Raw genomic sequence first — 12117 nt, forward strand, 5'->3', positions numbered from 1 at the left:
GGGGGGGGGGGGGGGGTGAGTGTGGCACAGAGTGAATGACTCTGAAAATTTTATGTGCAAAAAATTGATATTAAGTTATGTACCATGCATGTTTCATATTTAACATAACTTTTTGAACTAACATTTATACTACACCTACTAATGCAGAATATCACACCTTTAGAGTAACTAATTCAAGAAAAAAACTTACTTCTTACAAAAATCGCGATATTGAATTTTAAAATCGCGTGAAAACGAATCGCGATATTTTTTTTTTTTTTTAACGTTTAAATACAAATCGTGATTTCGGATTTTTGAATCACGTGAATAGGAATTGAATGTGTGATTTTTAAATTGCTTAAATGCAAATCGCAACGCGTAGCTTTAGATCAGGTAAATTACGAAAATCGATGTTTGATCTTAAAATCCCGTGAATAAGCAGATTCCGGCACAGTTCCAAATATTCAAAATGGCGAAAATCCACCAAACCAAAAGAATCAAATTGGCGAAAGAATCACGTAAGATGTAAACGTCTCTTAGCGAAATGTGTCCTCGATAGCGAAAAAATACATGTAAACGTTTCGTTAACGGGATTTAGAAAAAACTTCAGATTTAAGTCCGTGAACTGGTCTTGAGATTCTGCGAGACCCGGAAGAACTCCCGGAATACTATCACCCCTGATTATATCTTTAGGAAAAACCGTGTTCACAAAATGTAGCAGCTGCCTAATTACAGTATGAATCGGCAGTCATGTTTGTAGTTCTTTCATATTAATTTTTAATTAAATAATAAAATCTCAATTTTAAATTTATCTTGCTGAACCATACGCAGTTGCGATAAGTTTAAATTTATGATACGTGTTTTTAAAATGCATGCAAATAACATAGTGTATGAGTATTTTGAAAAAGTTTTTTAAAATATCTGAAGGATAAATTTTTAGTATAAAGTAGTGCAATTTTAATTCAAGAGGGGTCTGTTTAAAAGAAATTTGGGTCCGTTAACGGACCCTTCACAAAATATCTTTTCATAAAAACGAACCCTTCACAAACTTGTTTATCTTCATTATTCCTTTCTTAACCGAATAAACCCTTCCCCCCCGGGGGGGGATGGTTCGAGACAAACATCGTGTGCGCATTCTTATTAATATTAAGTCATATATATTTTTTGTAAATAAATAATTGATCAATTTATATTTATTCATAAACTTAATTAATAGAATATTATGTAAATAAAAATTAATTTCTATTAATTTTTTAAATAAAATATTATAAATTTAAGAATTGTTTAAATTTACTTAATGCGTAACACATTAAAAGTGATACATGACTAAGTTGTGTTATTTAAAATATGTCAATTGAAATTATTAAAAAAGTGAGTGATTTCGTTTCCATTATTTGTCCGAAATGAATATTCTGAGTTGAGCAGTATAGGCTAAATACTAAATATTTGTATATTACATCTCTAATTTAGTAGCAGCAATTGTTGAGCAGAATCTATTTACAATTTAAAAACTTCTTGAAAAGGCTTTTAGGAATTTTTGCAATAACATGACCCTATTTGCACTAATTCACAAAAGCAGGACCCTGGTTGAAGGAATGTGACTTAACGCTTATTTTATATTCACAAATTATGAATAATTTTTTCACAATTTTACAAAAACAGGACCTTTCAGGAAATGTCTGGACAGACCCCTGCTTATATGCATTTATAATATTTAAGATTTATGTTATTGAGAGTAACATAAGTCACGTATGACGTTCAAAAAAGATTCGATCTGATGTCTAAAAATCTCTCTTCAGTTTAAATAGTGGTAAGGGTTGGTTTTATGCTGAACAGAACCTATTTTCATAAATTCGCAAAGTGATTGATGCTATTCATGAATGAATCGCGCTTCCTATGCTTTACTGTCATGCTAGAGTCTGATTACCTATTTGTATAAAGTTTTCAAACTTTACTATCGTTCAATTTCTTTTTAGTGTATAACGAGAGTTTCTTTTCTTTTAATGAATTTTGTTGCGAATGTATGCAAGAGCAATCCGAGAGAAAGTACCTTTTGATTGTACAATCCAATAATTAAGACTCGTTCCACATTCCAATTTCTGAAAAAGAAATATTTCGTTGCTGTTCCGCTTGCTTAAGCACTCCTCTCTTCACGAGAGAGATTAAATCTGCTTAGTTTCTTTACCTACTTTCCATTCATTCGAATTCGTAGACTCTGAGGTGTAAAAAAAAGAAAAATATCTTAACCCGTTAATAAGCATGGAAAATGTAGACGTAGATTCGAAAATGTGAAAGTGCTATCTTGCTCAAGATCCGAAAATTTGAACCTACTGTAGTTTTTTGGAATAATATATCCAGGGGTAGATCGAAAGGCCGTATTTTTATAAAATAGTTAAAAATCTACTCATAATTTTGGGATAGTGTGAAAATAGTCACGATTTTGCCATTTTGGGAAAAATGAACAAAAATTGGTGATCACAGTGAAGTCTTTTTGTAAAACATCCTGTTTGTCTTTCCAATCTGGAAAAAACTGTTCATAATTTTCCAAGTCTAAAATTAGCTTAAAATCTATATCGCCAGGGTAATGTCCCCCCCCCCCTTTTTTTTTTAAAAAAATGTGTTAGAATGAGGTTTGTTATTGATTGAAAAGAAAAAAAAACAAAACAGGAATCACTTTTAAGGAATTGTACATTTAAAATTATGAATTAATGATTTTTTTCTCAAAGGAAGACTTTTGCTCAAAGGTAACTCAAGCACCTATCGTTTAAATTATTGAAAAATAAAGGTATGTTATGTTAATATCATGAAAAAAAATCTTTTTTTTTTCTTTTTTTTTGTAGCATGCAAACTGGTGGTCAGAGGAAGTTGCATAGCAGTCAATCATAACTGCAATGATATTATAACGTATTTAAATTGATTAAAAAAAAATCATCTTAATTGCTCTAAAGCTAAAACTAAATTCAGTCTTGAAATTTTTTTAGAGTGGCACCCATGAACGTTTTTTATCAGAGCTTTGCAGCTTTGATTCATAAATATTGAAAAATAAAACTGAAAAAAAATTTTTTTTTGTTTGAATAAAAAAATAAAGCATTTTTTAGAGCATAATGTTAACATATCATTAATTTAAATTGGTAGAGTTATATAATTTTTTTGACACTGTGTAAAAGAAAATGTCAAATTCATCAAACTTTTCACTTGCATTAAAAGTGCTTACTAATGTCTTCAACTTTTTCTTTAACTTTCTGCCTCCGATTTAATCCAGTCAACGAATATTTAAAAATACTGTTTCGATGAATTATTGTTCTTATTTTATATAAGGTTTTTACTTTTGGGGATTTTGTGAGGGGCTTGTTCTTTTATTTATTTATTGATAATTGTAGTTTAAAGGCAGTGATTGTCTTAGCAATCTTTTCATTTCTTTGTCCTGCTCTTTTTTTTTTTTAATTTAGCTTTAATTGTAGTTTAAATTTGTTACCATTTTTTCGCGTAATCATTTTATTGTGAATGGCTATGGGGTGCGAATAAACATTATTTTATATTTTACTAACTAAGAGTGATTTTCAGACCCACATGCAATATCCATTCATTTGCAACTTTTTAAATTTTCGGGGCTATTATAACGTCCCCATTTGTCTGAAAGTGGAGGTCTCACATAAGTAAGTTTTTCGACGAATAATTCGAGAATAAATGAAACGGCGAGTCAGTAATTATGGTGACTTTTAATTTGTTATTGTATTGTACGATGCGATAGGATGACTCCATCGCTTGGTAAGGGTGAAGGTTAACCTGTGATGTTTCTTTTCAAATTATTCCTTTTGAATGTGGGCGAGAATTGACGTCAGGTATGAAATTCCCCTGGTACGAATTCCACTTCGATTGCATGAGAATCTCCTCACTCAATGCAAATAATTTTCTTTTATTTTTTTTTTACCGCTAGATGGCCTTCAGTTGAAGGCTTTTTTAGTAGTGAAAATCGTTTCCTCTTTCATGAGATTTATTTTTCTCTGTTAATTTGGTTTTTGATTCTATAACGAATAAATTTCCCTAATTTATTTTTTTCATTATCTTTCTCTTTACAGAGATATCCCCCGACTCAGTCACACTTTTGATCAGAGATAGCAAAATGACATAACTATTAAATTTGACTTTTAGCATAAATCTTGTTAAAATAATAGTATTCATTTCCAAGCTATTTAACTCTCAACTCATTTTTAAGTAATTGATAACTAAATTAATACAACTTGAAAGAAAAACTGTAATAAGTTCTCAGATATAATTTCCTATCCTAAGGTGCATTAAGTGACGAAGATAACTACATCTAAATGAAATGAAATGGTGTAAAAAGCTCAATTTCGTTGTCCAAAAAGATACCACCCTCCTTTGAATCCGCGTCGGAGAAAAGATGACATCAAAAGCAAGAAAATACTTTCTCATCTGAACCATCATTTCCGTCAGCGAAAGGGTCTTGCTTACCGAAAGTATTTTTTGACATCGAATATATTGATGTGTTAGAACAGGAAACTATCGACTCCATCATTTTGTTGTTCGTATGGAGAATCGATTCGATATATCGAGGAGAGGTCACGTTTTTGTTCGAAATTGAAGGATAAAGTAGGATAACGAAGACATATTGAAAGGCCTCTTCTTTTGGGAATTTATCAGAGTTGAATAAAAGGGTTGCTCCAATTTTAGTTATTTATACTTTACCATTAACACATCTTTAATTTTTGTCAATAAATTTGTACTATTTGCTTGTGTTATATTATTATTTGAATCTTGCACATGATTGCACCCTTTAATACTACGAGATGAAATACGAGGAAACGTCGGTGTGATGTTGAGCTGCTGGAGTCAGAAAGGCTCGTTTCACACGTGATACATGAAGGGAGTTTCATCACGGGTCTTAAATGAGTTAAACTTAGGATCCTTTGGAAACTCTTTTGCTGAGAAAAGTAACAGTTGTAGTGGGGATCTTTTATCAATTTTACTGCTTTGTTCCATTCCCATAGTTTCATCTTAACTTGTGAGTAGAAAAGCCAGTACCTTCCTCATTGCTGGAGACTATTCTTGAGGCATTGGTCCAATTATAAAACTTTATGAAAACATTCTTCTAAACAAACAATAGTTATTCTTCTGTAACACAGTGATAATAGGAATAACTGTGGGGCTTAATGGATCAAAGTTTGATACGTGGTTGAGTGAGTGCTGATATTCTTTGTTCAGCAGTCACTTAACCAATTATTTATTTATTAAATTATCACTAAATGGAACCTTGCCAACAGTACAACCAACTGCTCTGATTTATTACAGAGCCAGTGAGTAACTGCTTGCGCCGCACAAATTTCTTTTAACTATCTTTCTGAAGCTCTGTATCTTTCTGGGCAGAATTATCCGGGCCTTAGAACAGAACTTAAATATTTTAAAAGTTAAATTTTTTTTTTTTTAAAAAAATCACCAATTTAGCGACATTTTTTCACCTTGAAGAAAATTATCAAAATCACTGCCTTAGTTTCAGTTTTAGAAAATCTTTAGAGCCCGTATAATGCAGTCTTAAATATTTGATAATTTTATAACCGTCGTTGAACAGCCGACTCTATTTTTGGGTTTAGGACTACCAACTACCAGTATTCACCTCCGTAGCCTTATAATTTTGAACCCAATCCAGAAGACAAGGGGATGCCTAGATCAAGTATTGGGAGAAATTTGACTTCGTGGAGGATTTTTTGATAGAACTAACCCACATTTGCTTTACATGGTTAAGCACCCCCACACGGTTTGCCCTGACAGCAAGGAGACTAACCCTTGATCATTGAAGATATTTTACGTCAGCACTGTGGTCGGTGCTAGCCGGGTTGCGGAATTCGTATCGACCAGCCTTCGCTGGTGTTCGAACCCGGTTCACCTCATTGAAGACAAGCGTTCTATCGCCAGAGCTACCACGGCTCCAGCCTTAAATATTAAAAAATAAGACCACAAACTCGTCTCATTTCCACAAAACGATAGCTTTTCTCTGTATTGACGTTTTGCGGCATTTTCAGACTAAGTATAGTTAGTACTAGCTTTTGATAGGCTAAACTTCTAACAGTCACGAGTAACTGTTGCAAACTTACAGCAGTTATGAAATTGGCATATTATTTGCAAAAAACAAAACCAAAAAAAAGCATTTCATATGACGACGAAGCCTTCGAAAAAGAACTTTAAAGGATGAGCAAAATTGCTTCGGTGTGCAAAATAACCCCACTTGACGGTAGTGCATGTTCATAATAACAAAGGCTCGTAAAATTTATTTTCATTATGTCAGTGTATTAAGAGAATGCTATACAGCGGGAGAAACGTGACAAATTCTTTCATCGACGTAAAGTAATTTAGTCTCGAAAAAGTGATTTCAGGTAATTTGAAATAAACCATGGATTTTCAAATGTGGAAAAAAAAGATTTTTTTTTTTTTCAAAATGCAGTCATATTATGGCAGGATTACTCACGGTGTTAAAAAATTTCTAGGGAAAAAATGGTTAAACAGCAAATTATTTGTTATTTTGCCATATTCAAGGAAAGCAATAAAAGAACCATAAATAAGATGGTAACTAAACTGTGAGAAAAGCCGGTTGTTAACTGCTTTCACCTTATAAGTTTAAAAGAATTTTATCTCACCCACCTAATGAAGCCCTTCTTGCATACTATAAGCTCTAATGTGTCAGTCTCATGACTGTCAGAACTGGAATTCGAGTCCCAGCGTTGGACACCACACTATTTCAACACAGTGTCATACACTCCTCCGTTTCTGTCCTACACTCTCCGATACCCATTACCCAACGAAAAACTTAGCTCCTATGTCCAGTTAAATGTAATTTTTTACGGTTTTGAAAGTATCCCAGTTGTAAATGGTTGAAAAACCGTTTAGTTTCGTAGTCATTGTTTTATAACCATGCTAGTTACAAACTGTTTCAAAACCGTAAGGTAAATATTCCTTATTGTAAATTTTACAGTTTGTCTGATGAACATACTGCTGCCTGTTATTTTATAATGAAAATTCTAACAGTGCAGTGGGAAATTTGTTAGCATTTTTAAATTTTGAAAACATATTTCCAGCATGTGTAACTTTTTGGTTTACTCTTAAGTTTAGCTGAATTCTTTTTTCTGAACTACCAATGGAAGTGAAACATGAAGTTTTCATTAATGCTATGTAATAATTTGCTGATAATAATCATTTTCTTTCTAGTGGGCCATGTGACTGTTCGAGATACTTTCTTGATTTCTGTAGGCAGTGGTCAAACTTTCGAGGATCAGCATTTGGACATGACCCAGTTGTCTGGTGGCCCTTCTATTCAGACGCAGGCCATTCAGCAGAACCAGACTCAGGCTTCTTTGATTTCAAACGATTCACCCAAAACAAAATTGCTAAAAAGTGATCCTCTTTCTCAAGGTAAACTCTCATATTAATAAATATTGAATAGTTTTTTATACTACAGGACGCAGTTCGAAATGTGTGATTTAGAAAGACTGCAGGTCCCCCTCAATAATTTGAAATCTCTCAATATTTCAGACAAATAAACAAAATTTTCATCAACATTTGTTGATTTTAATTTATCAAAGTTTAAAACAAGAAGATAAAAATAATTCATCTTTTTTCAGGTATAAGACATTTTTTCCTTGTGTTAGCGAACTTTTGTGACTGTATATTTTAATTTCATCCCCCCTTAAAGGATTGGACCCTTGTAACACCCATAAAGCTCATTTGTTTTTTTTTCTTTAATTTCCTTTAAAAAAATAATAAATAAACAAAAACATAATTTGATTCTGTTTTTCAAACTTTTATGAGTATTGTTTTATTTTTTAAAGAATAAACTGATTAATCCAAAGAATTTCGTTGATATCGTCCATTTGCACCAATTAAATGACCCCCAAGGAAGTAATAAGGAGGATAAAATCTTGCCGTCGCTATACCCCCTCCCCACGAGAGGAGTCCAGCCAAGTGACCTACCTAAGCAAAAACCTCTTCACCAAAATATTCACCAATGGCAACAGGCGCATGCCCAATTATACTATTTTTGCAGACTTCTCTCTAGAAATTATGATTTCTATGAGTATCATTTAATATTTATATCAGATGCATATTCCTTGTTTACTTCACTGTTAGCTATGAGTAATAAATGTGTATAACTTAATGTTCTGAAGACAAAATTAAAATCGTGAAAAAGAATCACGAAAAAAAAGAGGAAAAAATGCTCGAAAAAAAGTCCCTTTAAGATTGTATTTAAGAACAGTTTTTATTTTATTTATTTATTTTTAGTAGTTATTTTTCGTCTATGGTGGTATTATAATATTTAATACATAAGTTTCCATCTTGCCTTAAGTTAAAATTAACAAAATTAAAGTGTTTCATTTTGTAACAATTTTTAAAATTATATTTGCACATGATTGTTATATCACAATACGATAGGGGAAAGTATTGGAATTGTGGCCATTTTGAACTTCTTCAGATTCTTTATAATTTAATTAAAATCTTAGTTTAAGAATATTTTTTCAATAAAATTTAAAATAGTTTTTATTTTATTATTTTTTAAGATAATATTTAACTATATTCGAATTTTTGGGCTCAGATTTGCATTGCGATTTTTTTTTTTTTTTTTTCAGTTTCCTTTTCATCGATGCTTTATTTTTCTTGCTTTTTTTAGTGTTTTTTTCCCGCTGCTTATTTTTCCATTTACTCACAAGAATACTAATTTTCTATGCTATGATGCTATAATATTGATGACGTTTTGAAGTCTGTTTTATACAAGTTTGATTTAGCTCAATACCTTTTACGGAGAACAATTTGTATCAGTTATAAAATTTCAAAAAATTAAAAAAAAAATTGAAAAATCTGCCGATATTGCCAATAGGGCCGGTCTAGGCAGCAAAAAAAAAAGTGCATGGGGAAAGAAAGGCCCAAAAATTTTTAAAACATCCCGACGACTGAACTAAGAAGAAAAAAAAATTACTTTTTTCTATTAAATTTTAAATTACTACAGAAGAGTACAGATGCTAAGTTAGCAAACATTTTCTGTGTCAAAACTTTTCCTAATTACTAAAACACTAATTTTATTCTTCAAAATTTGTGGGCTCCTCCACTCTTTGAACTCCATACCCCCACTATCGCTCACCAACTAACTGCTTTCTGATCTGCCTTGATTTTATGATAAATTCCCCGCTTTTTATACTTATAGTTCTTATATGCTTTATTTTAAATATATTACAGGCCAACATCGCTCATCAGGTATTGTTTTTGCAGATTCCTTTCATTTAACCTACACAGTTGGGTGGATTGTCGATTAATAGTGTGGATTGATATTGGTGCCTTTTGTTTAAATTTAAAACTTGTGAATTAAAATTCCTTACAAAGCTTCTAATATTGTTTATGGTATTTGAATTTTATTCTATAAAATGAGGGCTCGAAATTTCCACTAGCCGGCTCTCCATTGGTGATCGAATATTTAGAGTTGGCTAGTAAACTCTAGGTATCCAGTAAACTGCTACATTTCAAAATTAAAAAAAATTGAGAAGTTTGCGTTTATGCTGTAGATCAGGATGTCACAATAGACTAATGACAGCATACAGAAACTCTTTGAAGAATGAAATGCTAATTGATTTGCTTAGAATTTCTATGAAGGCATCCCCTTCCCTTAATAGAGTTTGACCTTTGAACTGCAATTGACAAATGGCATTTTAGTGCCTGTCTGCACTCTTTGTGACTCTGGACAACTTATGAATTTTAAGCATATAGATAAATGCTTTGTTTGAACTTCTACTGCTTTGGGCTGATGGCTTAGTTGTAAACTGTCTGGTTTTTGTATTAGTAAATAAATTCTATACAATAAAAATTAGTATTTTTTTAAAATTTAATTTAATAATGAACAACAAATTTTAGAAATTTTAAGATTTTGTCATTTATATTATTAGTTTTAAAAAAAAAATTTAAATTTTGAATGGAATTGATGGAATTATTCTCGTCAAATAAAACTTTTGACGCTTTATGACTCAGACACTTTACGATCGATATCGTTAAATTTTTGATTTTTGTTATTTAACAGTTAAAGTTGCTTCAACCATTAAATTAAATAGCAAAAAACTAATGAATGATTATTAATATTTTTTTCATGGACTTGTCATGACTGAAGCGAGTTTTATAAATGCATCTTAAAATTACTTAAATAGTTGTATGTATTGTAGAAAAGTGGTCAAACTTGACCCTCTCCCGACTAAGCAAGCGGCACGAATCTGTGTTCAGAATAAGTATGTTTTTTTGTTGTCTTAAAGTACTTATCTGCGCTAATTGATCAAAAGATTATCACCATTTCAACTATACGTAAGGGCTTGAAAAACCATTGATTAAGAGGCAAGTTACACCGGTGTTTAAATTTTTTCTCTTTTTGTGAAGTAAATTTAAGTGAAAATTAAAATGTGATCTTCTGTTTCAAGGTTTTCATTTCTTTCCCTGTGTTCTTGTCTGCAGGTTGTGAAGTTACGAAGATAGTTGAGCCTCAGAGTCCAGAGACTTCCATTGTTGAAGACCACGCTTCGAAAGATGCTATGAAGAATCCTAAACTGCAATCCAATGTTGCTATCAATAACAACAACAATACGATGAGCAGCCTCGTACAGCAGGTTCCTCGTCATAGAGAGATGGCTGTAGATGTCCCGGACTCGTTTGTTGCCATCACGAAGACAGCTCCTCGCTATCCCCCACCCCGAAAGAAGCCCCCGAACACCCCAGAGACTTCCAGCCTAAAGAAAAATGGCCTTTACCATTTCAGCAGCGAGATCAAACCTTCTGTCAACCACGTCAGGTCCATGTCTTCCCAGGATGGCAATCAGGATTTGCCGGAGAGGAGGACCCCTCCCACACCCAGAATCTCCGAGCTAATTCGATCAACGGAAGATTCCAATGGTACGCCTCTAAAAAATGAAGTGGCCGAAGAGGAAAAGTTGATGGATTTTGGTCAGTTGCAGCGCATTCGCAAATATCAGGTAAATTTTTCAATTTCGTTGTCATTTTCAATTATGTGTCAGTTTAGTTTCTCTGTTATTTTAAATTTAGTTAATTCTGACCATATTTTAAGCCTCACCACATTCTTGTAATTTAGAAATTAAAATCATCGGTGAACTTCTTATTTTGTGCCCAGCTGAAACGCCTGCCTAAGAAAATGATTTTACTTTTTACAGACTTTTTTATTTATGAAAATTATTTATTTTTTTAAGAATGCACTAATGGATTCAAATAAATTCATAATGTGATGGCGACCATTTGCTTTAATCACTTGGCACATTTTCTTTTTTATTTTTAAGTTCTTTTTTTTAATGTTTAAAGCAGGGTTGGGGTTTCGGACGTCCTAAACTGGTTTTGGACAGGACACGTGGGTTTTACTGTCTTAAACAGGGTAATGTTTCCCAGAATAATGTTTTTTGACAATGCTACTATCTTTACAAATGATGAATTCAAACTATGTTGCTCTAATTACGGTATTTCCCAACGTTTCATCACACCTGCCACAAATGGCTTAGCTGAACGAAATGTTCAAGCATAGACTAAAATCAATATCCAGGGAACCAGGAAATCTGGAGGAATAAGTTCAAAGAATCCTTTTTTCACTATCGCGCCACACCGTTTGCTTGTGAAAAAACTCCGGCTGAACTATACCTAAACAGAAAGTTTCGGATGCAATGAGAGATTCTATTTTGGGAATTCAAGGCTGAAAACATACCATTGAAATATAAATAGATTTATATTTCAAGGGAAGAGTTATTTTTAGAATCGTTCCCTCGTTCACTTCCATATAAGGAAGCAGAAATGATTTTCCTTAATGCGTAAGGTTACAAGGAATGTACGACAGTGTGCCTTTTTACCTAAAATCTATGTTGGTATAAAACCTAAGAGCGCATAGTTTTGCGTGTCCTTTTCATCATAATGTGATCCTGATAAGCTGTGCCGGAATTGTCCGGAGTCTTGTCCACTCCCCCTCCTTTGCAGGAGTGGGGACGTGACTGTTATCGATACCAGCTATATTTAAATAAACCTGTTTAGAACGTATGATGGCTTAAGACTGCAATTATTTCAAGCTAAATACAACACTGATAACAGGGTTGGAGCCCTGTTATTACA

The 12117-nt window shown here is 32.6% G+C and overlaps 1 protein-coding gene across 4 annotated transcripts in view; it reads left to right on the forward strand.

Moving 5' to 3' along the window:
- LOC107437245 (protein PALS1) overlaps positions 1–12117 on the forward strand; it is a 158069-nt gene that overhangs the window by 113138 nt on the left and 32814 nt on the right. For all 4 annotated transcript variants that reach the window (XM_016049176.3, XM_071179143.1, XM_016049177.3 and 1 more), the window contains 2 exons: positions 7198–7401; positions 10471–10985. In XM_016049176.3, coding sequence (XP_015904662.1) covers positions 7198–7401; positions 10471–10985 — 719 coding nt within the window. The remainder of the gene's footprint in view (positions 1–7197; positions 7402–10470; positions 10986–12117) is intronic.

Source organism: Parasteatoda tepidariorum, chromosome 3 (assembly GCF_043381705.1).
Source record: "Parasteatoda tepidariorum isolate YZ-2023 chromosome 3, CAS_Ptep_4.0, whole genome shotgun sequence".
Classification (NCBI taxonomy): Eukaryota; Metazoa; Arthropoda; class Arachnida; order Araneae; family Theridiidae; genus Parasteatoda; species Parasteatoda tepidariorum.